This window comes from Cyprinus carpio, chromosome A1 (assembly GCF_018340385.1).
Source record: "Cyprinus carpio isolate SPL01 chromosome A1, ASM1834038v1, whole genome shotgun sequence".
NCBI lineage: Eukaryota > Metazoa > Chordata > Actinopteri > Cypriniformes > Cyprinidae > Cyprinus > Cyprinus carpio.
Window position 1 is genome coordinate 36060101 of NC_056572.1, and position 18877 is coordinate 36078977.

Sequence of the window (18877 nt, forward strand, 5' to 3'; positions counted from 1 at the left end):
AATCCTATTCACAGTCACAGGAAGTTGGTTGGCAGCATCGTCTCCATTTATACCTACTCCTTTAAGTGGTCCATTAACGGTCCATCCAAACATGGTCCTTACAGCATATGGGCCATTATTTTGACTACGTATGACCTCCCAAGGCTCCAATGCTTCTGGAACATTAGCTCCAATCAAAAGCTCAATGCCAGCGTTAATCATAGGTAAACAGATATGACTCAAATAAGGCCAACACTCAAGATCTTTCTGTGAGGCGATGTTTACTGTGGTCACGGGCATGATCTTCTGTGTATACACTTCAGGCAATGCACAGTAATATTCTTGACTCAAGCCAGAAACCTCCAGGTCTTTCAGAACGTAACTACCAATTGATTTATCTTGACTCATAGTTCTGAGAAGAATATTAACTCTCTTTCCAGGGAGTTTGAGCTTGTTCATCAAACTTTCTGTACAAAAAGAAGCGGAACTCCCAGGAACTCCCAGAATCGAGAAAAGCATACGTCATCACCACGCCATTTCCCTTTTTTGATTTAACACACACTGGAACGATAGGTAACGCACAGTTGTCATTACCAGCCCCAGTAAGACCACTAGTTTGGAGAGAGACCATAGCACTAGCAACCGCTGACTTGAATTCGTCTTTCTTCTTGCTCAAAGTGTCTACCTTCTCATGAGGATAAATGTGAAGAAGACTAGGATGTTTAAGACTACATACATTACAGATACTTCTCTTTTTGCAGTCCCTGCTGAGGTGTCCTGTATGCAAGCAGCCAAAGCAGATTCCTCTCATCATCAGAAAGTTCATTTTTTCTCTGTGACTTTTTCTGGTAAGTTTATTACAGACATCCAGCATGTGTTCACCGCTACAGAAGAGACAGATTCTGTTGGTTGACATCTTATGGTGTTCTTTTTATTTCAGGCACAGCAGTGATAGTGGTTGCAAAACTGCTTCTAGTTTTTGGCTGACTTACTTTGATGTTCATCTTCCTACCTCCAACAGGTGACACATCCTGAATATTACCAAACACCGGGTCAGATAGAATTTTTACTTGTCTCTCGATGAAGTCCACAACATCAGAGAAGGTGGTTTGATTGTGGCGTCGCTCCTTTAACTCGTATGCAACGACTCTCCATCTGTCTTTGAGTTTATAAGGAAGCTTTGAGAGGATAATTTGCATGTTAGTGGTGAGATTCAGCTCATTCATATAGTGAATGTTTTGCATAGCGTTGCAACAACTCCTTAGAAAAAGACCATACTCTTGCAGAGACTTCGCATCTTCTGATTTTATAGCTTTCCATGAAAGAGCCTTTTCCATATATGATGAAGCTATTTTTACTTCGTTGCCAAAGTTTTCCTTAAGCAATGCCTTAGCCTTTAAATAACCTTGTGAAGGGGTCATGAGCTGGCAACTTCTAACAAGCTCTTTCGGCTGTCCTCGTGTGTATTGTTCCAGGAAATGAAGACAGTCTCCTGGGTTGTCTGCCTTCTTTTCCACCACTTCCTCAAATGTACGCATAAACTCATGAAAGCGCAATGGATCTCCATCAAAGGACTGTATTTCTCTGGGTGGAAGTGAAGACAAGTTATGCTGTTTAACTAATAAAGTAGCTATTTCATTCTGCTTACCCATAAGCTGAAGCATGCTTGCATGGCTCGCATCATTATGAAAACTTAACCTTGGCCCGTGAGCATATTCAGTATTCTGACTATCCAATGATGACATGTTAGGCAATGTAGATTGTGAAGGTTTCATTTTAGATCTTGTTGATGGTTGTTGTCCTGACTGAGATAGAGAATAATGAGAAATCCTTTGTGGGTAATTGACATGTGATGTATGCATTACAGGCATAGGCTCTGATGCCACTGGCACACTAGCTGAAGGAACGAATGGTTCTGCCATCGCATGAAGGGGTTTAACCACAATCCTATCAACAGATGAATGAGATGCAGAATGAACGTCTTGATACACCTTTACTTTTGCCATTGACTCTGCTAATTTAGTTTCCAGTTCCAGTTTTTCCCTCCTTCTCCTCAACAGTTCCTCCTGTTCCTCTAAATCATGTTTCCTTTGCAGCATTTGTTGGGAAGCCAATAAAGCAGCCAGTTCTGCCTCAGCCTTAAGACGAATGGAGGATCGGCTTGATCGAGACCCATGTGATGTCGCTACCGAAGATCTTTTACGGCTTATATTTGAAGCACTATCCGTTGGTTGAATTTCATTTTCAAAGTTCCCAGAATCCATTCCTGCTTGTACATGAGAGGGCTGAGTCGTGGACACCACGTCAACAGAGGGTGAAATATCAGATCCACAAACTCCTTGAGAAGTTGCATATATGGCTTCCCCAACCACAGGCTCACAGATATTAGAAAGATCAGTGCAAGGATTCAATTTACCAGTTTCAGTCGTCCATTGTTGAACGTCATACACAAAGCCATTATAATGTTTTAAAAATTGAGTCAAACCATTCATTTTGTTTATTTTGCTCCTCAAAAGGTAGTAGAGGCAACACTCTTTTATGTAACACAGATGCATCATCCATCAGCAATTGTATCGTTTTCAACATTGAACACACTTGAGACGCATTGTCATCACATATCATCATCTCTTTCATTGACCCAATCAAATTCTTCACTTTATTCACTTTACTCTTGCGATCCCTTTGCAAGGCTTCAATTTCAGCCACCAAGGCCTTTGCCGTGGGTTTACGCTCTCGTTTGCTGCCGTCAACAGCGTGCTCCATATCCTCAGAATTCATTCTCCAACACTACGGACAATGTGAGCTCCGTTTCAAACAGCGCGCTCACAGAACCAAACAATGAATGAACGTAGCGAGGCGGCACGCGAGAGCCCATAAACATGCAAGAGCAACACAAAGCTCGTTCAATCCAATGCCAATCCAATGCCAATCCAACTGTAACAACTACAACAGCGTCTTCCACAACAGCAATACAGCGCAATCCATTTTAAAACCGCTGACATACCTCGTTTGCCGTTTGTATGTGCGTCGTGTCCGTCGATCCATTTCACGGTGCACCTCCGCCACAACACGCTGTATGCAGAAACAGTCGTTTCCAAGTTGCGTCCATAATCCAAGAGTTGTGTAGCGTTTCTGTTGACTAAATGTATCGGCAACCTATAGCCGCTGAGAGGCTAAGCAGCAGGAATAATCCTTGACGCGTTTTGTTCATTGCAAATCCCACAACATTTATTGGCTTAATAACAGACCAAGTAGAAACAAATCGATATTGAACGGTCAACAGAAAGTGAGCACTCCCCGCTACTCACCCCTCTCTCTACTACACCTAACCCAAACAGGAAACGCTACCAGGTATATACACACCGATCCCACGTGACCAAACCACCTGGAAACATACACGCAAAATACAAAATAAAAGACAAGCGTTTTTCTGCACTTACATAATGAATACAATAAAACTACATGTACTGTATGCACCTACCTACATACATACACATACGACAATAAATGCACTATAAATAATAGCTGCACTGTCAATGCCAGCAGGCTGTCATAGGAAAGTCACAAGGTAAACTGCATGTGTTCCTCAAACACACCTTCCATTGCTGGCCTCTGGTAACTTTCGCTTTCATGACTCACTTGTTTACTTCCTCATACAAATTCTGCATGGTGATTTGGTCATAAGCTCTTTGTGCTCAGGTGAAAAGCCTTGCGAAAAAAGAAGCTAATTTAGTTTTATGTACTAGATCAGGGGTGTTAACTGCCATAGAATCATGGGTCTTCTAAATAAATAATTACAGAAAAGGACAGTTTCAAGAAACAAATTCATCTTAAAATGTCTTACTGCAAAATAATGTAAAGATTGTCCACTTAGCTGAATGTATAAAGAAACAACATATGCATGTGTCTGTAATCTTACTAACTGAAACAAAAGCCTTCTACTACACAGCAAATGTTATATATATATATATATAAAATCTTAACAGCAGCTGTTCATCAGTGTCTGAATTCGCTCACTTGCTTTCATTCTCTCTGTCAAGTGGACTATATTAGTAAACTCATGTAGGGAATAGTGAATGAGGGTGTAGGGTGTGATTTGGGACACAGTCACTGAACGCTGATTATTCACAGCATATTGCAGTAGTCTACTTTCTTTAAAATTACAAATATTTTAATAGGACTGCTTACATATATATGTCACTTTCTGCCAAAATCTCCCTTTTTTATATAATACATATGTTAATGTTAAAACGCCAATTATCTTTAACAATTTTATCATGAATGTCTTTCTCTGAGTCTTCTTGAACATCTCAGTGGTGTAGTATCCTTTATTTATTTCAACTACTGAGTTATTGATTTTCTCCAGCAGTTCATTGACTTGAGCTTGATCATTGTTCTCCACGTTATTGAAGGCATGATACCTTCCCTCATAATCAGCCACTAACGTCTGCAGCTCGTGGTTTTCCTGCAGAAATTCTTCTAAAGGTTTGTTTAAGTGATCAGCTCCTGTGAACAACAGCATGGTGAACCTCTTAACATCTTCCTGAATCCACTTGACTGTGTTTTTCTCTTCCTCGGTGAATCTCCCGAGTCTGATGACCAGCAGAAACACATGAGCACCAGGAGCAGACATCTGCAAACTCTTCTCAATCTCAGCCTTCAGATGTTTTTCACTCATGGCTGTGTGAAACAGTCCAGGTGTGTCGATCACAGAGATGTCATTTGCTCCAGTCGTTGTTCTTTCTTTTAAACACTGTCTGGTTGTAGGCCCAGCATAGTTACTCACTCTGAACACATTTCTACCCAGTATAGTGTTTCCTGATGAACTCTTTCCAGATCTAGTTTTACCCAGCAGAACAATCCTCAGATCTTCTTCCACTGTGAGCAAAAAAAAAAGGAAAAAAAGAATAAAATATATATTACGTTAAACTTACCCTTTTCAGTTCACATTTGTATTCATGATATACTCATCTAAAAACACTGCACTCTCAGAACATACTATCCACATTATTTTACAACACTGAAGGCTTCATATTCATATTCATTAGTCTTCATTATTCACACTATATGTAAAAAACTGGAAGAACAACAAAGTGCAGCAAACAACAAAACTATCGGTGCTAACCGACCAGAGTGCTTATGATTACAAAAAATAAATTATAATAACTTAAGTAACATCAGTGCAATGCTGAGAATGGGAACAGGCAAGCAGAGACAGGGATCTATGTGCAAGGAGCAGTTTGATGAAAACGAAACCAGCACACAAAGGCACAATGCATCCATTACATTACAAACAATATCTGACAAAGCAACACAAGGGCAAGCGAGCTTAACAAGACACACCTGGGGAAGAGAATCAAGGGGAAAGACTACAAACATGAACATTAAAACTAGAAATACAATTTAAAAGTCCATGAACACAAAGCAAATGACTTAAAGTTACAACTAACCGCATCCCTCTCGCGTTAAAAATAAGGTGGACAACTGTGTGTACAGTATGCTATAGTTTGTAATCAATCTTACTGTAAGACAGTCTATGGAAGGCAATCCTCTTCCACGATTTTGCTGGCATTTGCTGTAAGTAGGCTACTAGTAGTTTCCAGACTCATGACACTTAACAAAAAGTCTAGTGAACATTGCAATGTATATTGCACTGACTGGAGTAACCAATGATGACTTTGTTTCCTGGTGAATCCTAAATAAACCTTTAAAACAACATCATGAGCAAACTTACTTGTTGGAGTTGACTGTGTTAATGTCTTGTACGCTCAGGTTTGTCCTTTTGTGATCTGCAGGTCTCAGGTGAGTAGCCAACTGAAATAAGGTGTGTTCGACTTGAGGCAGCGCTGCGCAGAGCGATCAGAGCCTCTCCTCTCTACTTTTTCTTCTTATTGTTCAATGGCGAATAAATCCTTATGAACATTGTCGCCACCTACTGTACTGGATGTCAAGTAAACTTACATAGGTGATGAGTCTAAATCGCTCTCGCGGTGCTTTGATGTCAAAAACCGATCGGTCTGCACAGCGCCGCCTCAAGTCGAACACACGTGACGCAGATGAAGAGCCCTCCTACTCATATTTGAACTCAAAGACAACTGGAGAGTTCAGTTCGGGTTTTTTCTTGTAAATCGAGGCTATACTTATAAGACAATACAAAGTTTTCACTTTCCTGTCGAAGAACAATATTCTTTAATATTCTAAATACTGTATATATCCAAATACATAATTTAATACAAGTAATTAATTATGTTTGTTCATTGTTCCCAGCAACTAGGGAATAAACAGGCCTGTTTATATATTTAAATATATGGCTCTACAGCCGTGTAGTGGTTACACCATGGTGCATAAATTAGAGTAAATAGTTAGTAAACATTTAGTACCAAATGTTGAATACAAAAATAAAATTGAATTAATATACTAAATCTCTAATGAAAACATACTTGTTCTCCATGGCTTTTAATTGTTTAATTTTTGGAAGTTGTATTTTGTATTTAGTTTATTTTATTTTTCCTGTTGTTGAGTTTTGTCTTTTGTTTGCTTCTTGTATTACTGTACTTTCTTTACTGTACAGTCTTTTAGTCTACTTTGTAGTGGAAAGGGCTCTATAAATAAATTAGACTTGAAAGTAAAATAAAATAAAATACCACTAGGCTATAACCAGTAGATGGCAGCAGAGGCACACTATTTAGCACATATTAGCAATTTACAGTAGGCCTAATGTTTTATATATATATATATATATATATATATATATATATATATATATATATATATATATATATATATTTTTTTTTTTTTTTTTTTTTTTTTTTTTATTATTATTATTATTTTTTTTAAAGCAAGCAAACCCATGTGGGACCCATATGGGTGTCACCTGGGCTATCTAACTAGGGCCCAGCCAGTTTTGTCCTTAGTCAGCCCAAATGAGAGAATGAAATGAACACTGCTCAGTATGCATACTACAGAGTGCTAAAAATAGGACTGAAGCAGCACTGCAGTTGATTAGATAATTAAGTGACTAATCGAGTGATGATACAGCATAAAGTGTTCTTCAAATTATAAATGAATTAGACAGGAGGCGTACAACGAGTGCTCACTTTATAATCACAGAAGCAGGTTCATGGTAAGCTCACTGATTTCATCACACTTGCAAAAACTACCATTTTGAACAACGAATCTAACTAAAAGTGCACAATAAATATTGTCTATGCCTTTTATAACTGAATGTTTAGAAAGAAAGAAAGAAAGAAAGAAAGAAAGAGAAAGCCTATTCTTCGTTTGTTATTGTTGTATCAAACAATCCTGGAGTGTTGATGACTGAGATGATCCGCTCATCCATTGCAGGACCGATTCTAGGATTTCAATACTAGGGGGCTCAGCTCCAATGAGGGTGTGAATACACAAATATTTAAATTGTTTGTCTACTAAGATTGGCAGGAACCATGCATAAAATAGTTTCTACACTACCTATCAAGTCAATTCCTGAATATCGGTTTAATTTTATATCATTTTAAGCATTAAAACTTGCCGCCATTTTCTTGTGGGTTTTAAAAGGGAATGAGGCGATCACTAATTCATGTACAGATTACCAGTGTTGGGGAGTAACTAGTTACATGTAATGGCGTTACGTAATTTAATCACAAAATAAATGTAACTGTAATCGGTTACAGTTACACTCTTAAAAATAAAGGTGCTTCAAAAGGTTCTTCAAGCGATGCCATTTTTGGTTCCACAAAGAACCATTCAGTCATAGGTTCTTTAAAAAACCACCTCTTTCTTACCTTTTTATAATCTGAAGAACCATCTTTCATCACAAAGAACCTTTTGTGTAACAGAAAGGTTATTCAGATGTTAAAGGTTCTTTATGTAACCATTTAGACCAGGGTTCCTCAATTAGTTTCCGCCAGGGGCCGGATATATTATATATATAATAATAATAATAATTATTATTATTATTATTATTATTATTATTATTGTTATTATATTGTTGCTTTTTTTTTAAAGAATCAAAAGATGGTCACAAGATAAATATTCAGATTTTTCCCCACAGTAGTCTGTTTTATTCAAACAATTATGAACATTTAGATACAGAAGAACTTTGCCTGTTAAATATTAAAAACATATGAACAAACACAAACTCTGGATCTCCATGTCTGCCATGAAAATCAACTGTTCCTGCTCATATCCAGACTGGATCTCTTCTCTCTACTTTCCCTAATTGCAGATTCAGTTATTAGATCTGTCAGCATTAATGTTTTTATACTTAGATTTTTTGAGGGGGATCAAACTGTAACAGCGTGTGTCCCAACCACACGTGAGGCGATAAAAAGTATCTTTTCCTTGTAGTTTTTGTCCTAACCACCTGCGACAGCGACACGTGACAATAAGCAACACAGAATTCTATTTTAGAAATGCTTTTTTTTTTCAGTGAAGTCGCGGCAGGAACAACATAAAAAATATGACAATGATAATCTTAGGTAATGATTATGTGATTCATTCAGTGTTAAAAGTGTCTAATTTATGTTTGAATATTATTTTGTGTGATCTTTATAGCCATAGTGAAAGCAACAATAGATATTTGACCTCAGATCTTGAAAATTAATTAGGCTAAAGCAAACTTACGTTAAAACTGTGAACTCACTGCGAACCAACATCCCTAACAGAGATGGACTCACTCACTCACTCACTCAAAACTGTTCAGTCCATTCACATTTGAATCATCTATTTTCAGTGTCCACTTTTCTTTTCTTCATGTTTTTGCTGTCACATCGTGTCGTATCTACACTGGACGCGACAAAGCATTGCAAATCATTTGAACTTTGTGTTAGCACGTCATAAAGAGGACAATTCAGCAGTTTTCTGTTGGTGATTTGTCGCACTGCGCCACATTGAGTGTAGACAGCATCACTAATAAGTTCTATTGTACAGTATTTTGTCGCGTTGCTCCGCACCGCTCGTTTCCAGTGTAGACATGATGTAATGACTTGAGAGAGACAGATCTGGTCAAGATGAGGAAATTTACTCAGGAGGAACCAGCAGCAAACAATACACACGCATGTCACAGGAGCACAGGTGGATTAAATCTACAACTAACAACTTCTTCTTTTCTGTATTTAAGTCAGGTCAAACGGCAATAGCTCAGTCTATAACATCTCCTTCCCCCCAAGTTTACAATATTTTTTCTTTCACATTTTTTTTCTCTTTTTTTTTTTTTTTTTTTTACTTCAGTTCATAATCTTTTAAATGACCAGGCAATTTCCTGGTTCTCTGTGACTGTCTCACAACAGGGCTAAAGGATTTGGTCAGTGATTTAGTGGTTATCTCACCAGTTTGAGCAGAATCCCCAATTAATTCAAGGGGATTAGTCTCACTAGAAATGTCCTTAGTCGCTGTTTCATCAGTCTCTTTAGCCACTACAGGAGCTGAGTTATCAGAGAAGTCTAAATCAGGATATTTACAGTCCATAACCTCCTCTGAAAGGTTCACAAACTAATTCTGTCGGGCATAAATTTGATCCACATGTCTTCGGGCCACTCTCCCATCACCAAGCATCACTTTATAAGAAAGTGGTCCAGCTACAGTCTCAATATGCCCCGGAATCCTTTTTGGTCCATAAGTAAAACTCCGAACAAGTACTGGATCTCCAACACCAAAGCTACGTTCATGGGCCTTTTTGTCATGATGGACTTTTTGCTTTTGTTGTTGTTCCTGAATCTTCCCAGATAAATCAGTATGTATAAAGTCCAAAGAACATCGCAATTTCCGTCCATGCAACAGTTCAGAGAAAGTCCTGTGGTGGTCTGAGGAGTAATCCTGTAACTGAATAACACTCGAGCCAATTTAGTTGCCATTGTTCCTTCAACACATTATTTTAACATGCCTTTAACAATTTGTACAGCCCGTTCTACTAACCCATTACTGGAAGCATGATAGGGTGCAGAAGTTTTTTCAGGAACTCTTTGAATTCAGTGCTCACAAAACAAGTAGCATTATCTGATACAATCAGTTCAGGTAGTCCATGGTTACTGAAGCTAGTACGCAAACATTCAATGGTTGCAGCAGATGTAGCGGATTTCACAGGATACACATCCATCCATTTTGAATGTGCATCAATAAGACCGAGAACATTTTTCCCATGAAGGATCCTGCATAATCCACATGCAATTTTTACCATGTTTTTTCTGGCCAATTCCAAGGATGCAGTGGAGCTACAGCGGGAACGCTTCTATGTTCTTGACAGATACGACAGGTTTTAACTAACCTTTCCACATCCTGGTCCAACTTGGGCCACCACACATAACTTTGGGCTAACGCTTTCATCCTAGACACTCCGGGGTGACACTGATGCAGCTGGTTCGGGACTTCTGATCTACCCACACTGGGAATGATTACGTGAGCCCCCCAAAACACACAACCATCCTGTACACTTAATTCATCTTTTCTTAATGTGTGTGGGTTAAACTCTGCTCCTATTAATTCCTGCAGGAATTCTCGTTGCACCATTTCTCTCACTCTGGATAATACCGGATCTTTTTGTGTCCAACTTCTCACCTGTTCTGTTGTAATCAAGGTTATGTCTGCATTCTCCAGCATTAGTGCTCTTTCCTCGTGTTCAGGGACAGATTCTGTTGGCAAGGGTAACCAACTTAGAGCATCTGCATTTGCATTTGCATGATCCTTGCCAGGTTTGTAGATTATGTTGTATACTTGTACTGATTGGATCATTTTTTTTAGACTGAACTAAGGCAGCTTCTTGTTCTCCACCCCAGTGCCATTTTGCATCTTTTCGCAGCATCTTGTGCACTGGGGCTAAAACAGTAGAAAAGTTAGGCAAAATTTGTTATAGTAGTTTAACAGTCCCAAACAGGCCTTCAACTCAGTCACAGTCTTTGGCGAGGGAGCATTTTGAATAGCAGTCACTTTTTCGGGTACTGGATGTAGGCCAGTCTCATCTACTTTATGACCCAAGAACATTACCTCTTTTTCAATCTCACTGGGTTTTGGATTGAAATGCTCTTTCAGTAAATCCACTAATTCTCCAAAAATCTTTGTTCCTGGTTTAACTGGACTCAATAAATTCCTCAGTAGACTGTATGTTTGATTTCCTACAGTGCTCAACAGTATAGTTTTTTGCTTGGCTGCTTCTGTAATCTCATTTGCCTCGTATAAATGTTGCAAGATTTCACAATACTCTTCCCAAGACTGCGACTGATTATCAAATGGTGTGACTGTTCCTACCGTGTTGGCCATCTTCTTTTCCAAAGCTTCCACTTGTACGGATCCCGCTTTTTCACCTTTTCAAACTTCCTTTTCCTTGCTTTCATCCTCGTTGCCGAAATGTGATAACTTGAGAGAGACGGATCTGGTCAAGATGAGGAAATTTACTCAAGAGAACCAGCAGCAAACAATACACACGCATGTCACAGGATCACAGGTGGATTAAGTCTACAACTAACATCTTCTTCTTTGCTGTATTTAAGCCAAGTCAAACGGCAATAGATTGTCCCCTACAGGTCAATCAACCATAGCTCAGTCTATAATAATTTTTCTCTCGCGGGAGTGTATGAAGGTGGGGCATAGAGGAGAAACAATAGTGTACAGTATGTGGAATTTTTTTTTTTTTACCTTAAACCGCATAAACACATTTCATTACACCAAATACACAAAAATAATGTTCTGTTTAGCAAAATCATATGATCCCTTTAAAAAAGACGCCAAACTTAAAGTTCACTTTACTTTCATAAAGTTCTAACTAAAATGTATAAGTTCAAATAACATTAAATGTTGCAAATTTCATGATGAGATTACTTGTATTTCCGACTCACAGAAGCACTGTGTGAGTGAATCACGTGACATAACATCCAAAGCCGTCCAGCAGGAGGCGACAAACAGACTGTGAAAAAACAACTGACCTTTATAATGAGGGTGAAATAATGAAGAAGACACACTGCGTTTGACAGTGTTACATTGTCATAGATGTCATTTATCTTAGATTTTAAGCTGTATTTAACTTGTCAAATACAGAAGACTTATTATACAAAAATTGAATATTGGGAAAACCAAACATATACTGATTATGAGGATAAATGCTGATTAATGCTGTATTATAGATGTATTTGATGCGGATGTCTTCCTCTGGTCTTTCTGCTCATGACTCACATGATTCTCATGAGTCTCTGTTATAGTCACATTAGAAACACTCTGATTTTTCTATTTAATTTAATTTTCAAAGATCCCACAATGAGCAATTATTGGCCAGTTTTCTATGTTGACATTTCCTTTTGAAACAGGAAGTTTTGCTACTCAATATGCATTAGTGTTTATTTACGTCACAGCATTAAACATGAATTGCCACTTTGCTACTTGTTAGTGAGTGTCAGGCGGTTTAGGGGAGGGACTTTCTCACTCTTCAGAGCATCTGATTGGACAGAAATCTTTGTATCATGACATCATGGCAAATTTTGGCCCCTTTTCTCAGTGAAAGTGTTTATAAATGCATATTGTTTCAAAGGAGTTCAGTAGCACATAGAAGAGCTCAGAGTTTATAGACATGAACTAACAGCAAACAACTCCTGTTTTGACCTATTTTGGTCTTTAATAAAACTAGCTTTATTTTCTTAGTCTAAAGAATGTTACGTCATTTGAATATCAATTCTGATTGGTCAGTTTTGTAATGAGAGGAGTTTATGCTGTAAACCTCCTCTAGCATTCATACAAAAATTAAAACATGTCTGGGCTTCAGCAAATAAAATACAAGTAAAATAAAAAGTGCATCTTTTACCGAATAAGTTTCCAAGTTCTGCACGTATCACCTGCTTTTCTCTACTGGACCATCAGTGCTGTACGGAATCACATAATACACTAACAAAGTTATCCAGATGACAGATAAAAGACATTTGAAAGAGTAGACTGTCAAAAAGAATTACTAATTCTTGATTTATTTTACTGTATATATGGCCTTTGATGGACGATTACACATTAGCTAATATTACAACTAAAGTCTTGTTACACATTCCTGTTCTCTAAACATCTTTTTAAAATGTGTTTAAATTAAACATGTCTATTTTATTTATGTTTTATTTTATTTATTTATTTTTTTGTGTGTGTGTGTGTATGATTGCATTCAGATATGTTATTTTCTTGTTGAAGAAGGGAACTTCAACTATTTCCGCTGCTGGGCGTTAAAACAGTGTTAACCACACAAAGCTAGTAAAGATAAAGTGTGTGTGATAAAACAGCCAGTCATTTGGCTGCTGATGATCTGATGAGCTTCAACACGGTAAGACAAACACACTCTACTTCAATGAAAACTAATGATAATTGTACATAATATAACATACGTGTCTTAACGTGAGAAATGTTAAGAATAGGGAGATGTACATGTACTGTTCATGAGTGTATAAGTGCTGATTAATGCTGTATTATAGATGTTGTTGATGATACTAGATATATTTGACGCTGATGTCGGTCAGAATGGCTCCTCGTCTTCCTCTGATCTTTCTGCTCATGATTCACGGTGAGTCTCTGTTACATTCACATTACAAACACTCTGATGGTTTTATTTAATTTTATTATCAAAACCCCACAATGAGGAAGTTAAGCTGCGCAGAGAGATTATGAATATGTTTTCTCAGAAGAAAGTGTTTAGTTCATCTAAAGCAACAAAACTCATATTTTAATGTCACAGGGTCTTTAATTAAAAACAGCATTGAGTATTATTTTAATTATTTTGTATTATTACTTGAAAATGCAGCTCGTTATTCATGGCTATTTTTTATTTTTATTTTTATTTTATTTTTGTTATGTTTCACTTCTGTTTCTGTGTTAATTTCTACATTATCCTCCATGAAAAATGATAAAGCCATAAAATGATAAAAATTATAAAAATTCTTTTCTGAGTTTTCATGCTGCAATGAATCACTGTTTTCAAGTAGTAAAAATTATTCATATGCTTTTCTGAGTTTTCATGGTCTAGTAACAACATTTTCCTCCTGATGAATTCTGTGTTTCAGGGGTTTCTAGTGCTGATTGGGGTGTGAGTTACAGTCATTCACACATCTGTGCACTAAAGAACTCATCAGTGATAATGAGCTGCACTTATACATACCCTACTGAACGTCAGATCATGAAAGTGTTTTGGAGTCGATTGTTAATACATGGTGAAGAGCCTCCAGATCTGTCTGAGGATCCTGAATACAGACAGAGGCTTCAGTATCTGGGAGACACACAGCAAAACTGCACCATCAGACTGAGTCATGTGACACAGAAGGATGAACACGAGTACTATTTCAGATTCATAACTGATAAACCTGATGGAAAATGGCTTGGTAAACCAGGAGTGACTCTTAATGTAACAGGTGACTTTCATGAGGTTTAGTTCTTCTTCTGTGCATTATGTTGAATAATAATCAGTGTATGATTGTTAGGTCCCTATTTTATTCTTACTCTCCATTTTATTTCCCCCTTCTCTCTCTCTCCCCCCGCCCAACTCTCTCTTTCCCCTGTCACATTCTCTCTCTCTCTCTCTCTCTCTCTCTCTCTCTCTCTCTCTCTCTCTCTCTCTCCCTCTTACTCTACTTTCACAGTTGATGTGCAGATTGGTCGGCTCACTTGTCAATCATTTGGAACGACCTGATTGGTTGTGATGATGGGAGGGGGTTGTTCTTCCATCGCGCTCATTGATTGACGTCCAGCTGTATGAAGGTAAAATGACGTCAAAAAGATTTGCATATGCAGGGTAATATTTGTGGAAGTGTACATAAGACTGTAAGCATAAATTAAATTTACTTGCACAAGAGAAGCTTTGTAAATGTGTAAATGGCATTTCAAGCATAAGAAAAAATTATTTGCAGCGTAATTCATCAATTCATTAAGTGTAATTCATGTATTGTGAAACTGCAGCTTCATGCTAACACAAAATAAATATGATCTGCATGCTTCTGACTTCCAATTAAGTTGTTCTTTTTTGTTGTTTTTTTTTTTTTATTATTATTTTTTACTGTATGTGTCATTAAAAGTACCATTCCGGCAGCAAGAAGGATCCTGAACTAAATGAAGATTAATGTATTGGCATATGATGTGTTTATTGAACCAATTAGATAAGAGTAAATGGAGAGTCAGCGAGAGGCTCATTTGATTGGCTACAAAGAAGGTGGACCCGCCCCCCCCCCTTATGCTTGCAAAACTCAGTTAGTGAGAGGATCGTGCCAAAATTATAATTGCAGATAAAAGAAAGACGGAGCTGTACATATCGGTTTATTTTGGGAACTTCTTGTCCCACATGCACAACAAGTCATTTAGACATTTGCAACAGTTTTTTTTTTTTTTTTACACATACAGATTGGTTCTATGCAGTCAATCCATTTTTCAATTCTCTAAACTGTTGTTTTCACTTGCAAATCACCGTTCACAGGCTTGCAGTACTTTTGACCGTCTTTTGAAGAAACAAAAAAATGCTCCAAAAGCGTAAGCGTGGAAAAATGGAAGTCAGAAGCATGCAGATCATATTTATTTTGCTTTAGCATGAAGCAAAAGCTACACAAAACATTAAAAACACTCACTAATAAAAGCAAAATTAATCAAATCATACATATTACACTTGAAACGCGATTTACACCTTTACAAAGCTTCTCTTGTGCATGCAAATTTAATTTACGCTTACAGTCTTATGTACACTTTCACAAATATTACCCTGCGTATGCAAATATTTTTTACATCATTTTATCTTCATAGAGCTGTGCTATGTATGGGAAATCCCAGTGTATTAGAGCAGCTGGCTTTGTGAACTTGGGCTGTGAGTTTTTTTCTTTGTGTTTTTGTCTGTTTGGTTTAGTTTGTGATGTGCTTTGAGTATCATGTAAAATATCTTACTTACTTGGCTGGCCCGAAACTCCTGATCTGTGGCATTTGAAAGCCTTACGAAGCTTTGTCAAAGATGTGTTAAAACTGGATGGAGGTAAAGGGGTAGGTGACTTATGTCACGTGAGTTACATGGTGCACATTAGGGATTTGTGCCAATTTCTGTATTTTTGTTTGGTTAGTTAGTGTAGTTGAGTTACAAAGTCTCGTACGTTGAAGATGTTTTCCTTTTCACATTTTACTTTATTTTAGTTTAGGATCAGAATAAAATGGGTTAGCTGGATTTCTTATGGTTTTGTTACTTTTTCTTTTGCCACAATCCAGTTTCCCTTCAACTTCTCCAGTTCTCCAACATTGTAAAGCTGCCGGTGTGTCTAGGATTTTTTTTTTGTAAATAATTATTTCCTTTATTTTTATACACATATTCTCTTTTTGTCATTTGTAAATAACTATCACAGTCTTCAATAATAAAACAAGTTCGCTTGATTTAGTCTCCAGTCTTAGTCACTTTCATTCACACACCGAGTGTGAAGCTGGTAATGAACTGAACTGGTCCAATGTTCCCCTTCTCAGTCACTATATGCTTAAGAACAAAGGAGGGTCGTAACAATGACAGCAGCACTAGATATAATGTGTGTGTTGTGTTCAGATCTTCAGGTGGAGGCTCCTGAGAGAGTGACAGAGGGTCATAATGTCCATCTGACATGTAAAAGCAGCTGCACTCTGACTGACAGAGCAACATTCATCTGGTACAGAAACTCACAGCCATTAACTGAGAGAAGAGACAGAAACAATCAAGACTGCATAAACTGAGAGACCATTTTGAAAGCTCAGGAAACCTTTGCAGGTGTTTTGAGTTGATTAGATGATTGGCATGTCATCATACAGGTGCTGGTCATATAATTAGAATGTCATCAAAAAGTTGATTTATTTCACTAATTCTGTTCAAAAAGTGAAACTTGTATATTATATTTATTCATTACACACAGACTGATATATTTCAAATGTTTATTTCATTTAATTTTGATGATTATAATTGACAAACCAAGGAAAATCCCAAATTCAGTATCTCAGAAAATTATAATATTACTTAAGACCAATACAAAGAAAGGATTTTTAGAAATCTTGGCCAACTGAAAAGTATGAACATGAAAAGTATGAGGATGTACAGCACTCAATACTTAGTTGGGGCTCCTTTTGCCTGAATTACTGCAACAATGCGGCGTGGCATGGAGTCGATCAGTCTGTGGCACTGCTCAGGTGTTATGAGAGCCCAGGTTGCTCTGATAGTGGCCTTCAGCTCTTCTGCATTCTTGGGTCTGCCATATTGCATCTTCCTCTTCCCAATACCCCATTGATTTTCTATGGGGTTAAGGTCAGGAGAGTTTGCTGGCCAATTAAGAACAGGGATACCATGGTCCTTAAACCAGATACTGGAAGCTTTGGCACTGTGTGCAGGTGCCAAGTCCTGTTGGAAAATGAAATCTGCATCTCCAAAAAGTTGGTCATCAGCAGGAAGCATGAAGTGCTGGAAAACTTCCTGGTATATGGCTGTGTTGACCTTGGACCTCAGAAAACACAGTCGACCAACACCAGCAGATGACATGGCACCCCAAACCATCACTGACTGTGGAAACTTTACACTGGACCTCAAGCACCGTGGATTGTGTGACTCTCCTCTCTTCCTCCAGACTCTGGGACCCTGATTTCCAAAGGAAATGCAAAATTTACTTTCATCAGAGAACATAACTTTGGACCACTCAGCAGCAGTCCAGTCCTATTTGTCTTTAGCCCAGGCGAGACGCTTCTGACGCTGTCTGTTGTTCAAGAGTGGCTGGACACAAGGAATCCGACAGCTGAAACCCATGTCTTGCATACGTCTGTGCGTAGTGGTTCTTGAAGCACTGACTCCAGCTGTAGTCCACTCTTTGTGAATCTCCCCCACATTTTTGAATGGTTTTGTTTCACAATCCTCTCCAGGGTGCGGTTATCCCTATTGCTTTTACACTTTTTTCTACCACATCTTTTCCTTCCCTTCGCCTCTCTATTAATGTGCTTGGACACAGAGCTCTGTGAACAGCCAGCCTCTTTTGCAATGACCTTGTGTGTCTTGCCCTCCTTGTGCAAGGTGTCAGTGGTCGTCTTTTGGACAACTGTCAAGTCTTCCCCATGATTGTGTAGCCTACAGAACTAGACTGAGAGACCATTTAAAGGCCTTTGCAGGTGTTTTGAGTTAATTAGCTGATAAGAGTGTGGCACCAGGTGTCTTCAATATTGAACCTCTTCACAATTCTAATTTTCTGATATACCGAATTTGGGATTTTCCTTAGTTGTCAGTTATAATCATCAAAATTAAAAGAAATAAACGTTTGAAATATATCAGTCTATGTGTAATGAATGAATATAACATACAAGTTTCACATTTTGAATGGAATTAATGAAATAAACTTTTTGATGATATTCTAATTATAAGACCAGCACCTGTATACGTTCATGTGTTAGGATAACACAGTCATTTTGCTGCTGTTGTTCTGATGAGCTTAAACACAGTATGACAAACACATTCGTATTTGAGTGAAAACTGATGGTTATTTCTATAAAGCTCATATAGCACAGAGAAATATGCTGAGAGCAACTTTTACTAAGGAACTGGGAGAAATCTTAATCTAAGAGAAACGGTGGGGTTGACCTTGTTGCTATGGATGATGTCAGAAATCTTACTAACTATGCTCACAGTGATTGGCTGAGAGGGGACCGAGATAGCACACATACATCTGCACGATGTCTGTTAAAGATCACTTCATCTGGAAAGCATCTGCTGTGTACAAACATCTGACAGACTTATTTAAGATGTCAGTTTTACATTTATTCTAAATCATAAACATCTTAAAGACATCTTCTTAACGTCTAATTGACATCTGATAGGAAACGTCCTTTAGACGTATTGCAGATGAGCAAACACTACAAAAAAAAATGTACTGTACGTGTGCTATCAGGGGATCGGTCTCTGTCAGTGATTTAGTCTTAGAAATATTGTAGA

At 37.9% G+C, this 18877-nt stretch overlaps 2 protein-coding genes across 2 annotated transcripts in view; one reads left to right on the plus strand and one right to left on the minus strand.

Moving 5' to 3' along the window:
- Window positions 1-3946: 3946 nt before the first annotated feature.
- LOC109071911 (GTPase IMAP family member 8-like) lies at window positions 3947-5966 on the minus strand. The gene is made up of 2 exons (XM_019088218.2): window positions 5714-5966; window positions 3947-4857 (listed from the first exon to the last, which is right to left on the minus strand). Coding segments are annotated over exons 1-2 (708 nt in total). The 5' UTR covers window positions 5715-5966; the 3' UTR covers window positions 3947-4150.
- A 7164-nt stretch (window positions 5967-13130) lies between these two features.
- LOC109071913 (B-cell receptor CD22-like) overlaps window positions 13131-18877 on the plus strand; it is a 115364-nt gene continuing 109617 nt past the window's right edge. Inside the window, exons 1-3 of the mRNA XM_042764727.1 lie at window positions 13131-13258; window positions 13426-13495; window positions 13992-14336. Coding sequence (XP_042620661.1) covers window positions 13244-13258; window positions 13426-13495; window positions 13992-14336 — 430 coding nt within the window. The 5' untranslated portion in view covers window positions 13131-13243. The remainder of the gene's footprint in view (window positions 13259-13425; window positions 13496-13991; window positions 14337-18877) is intronic.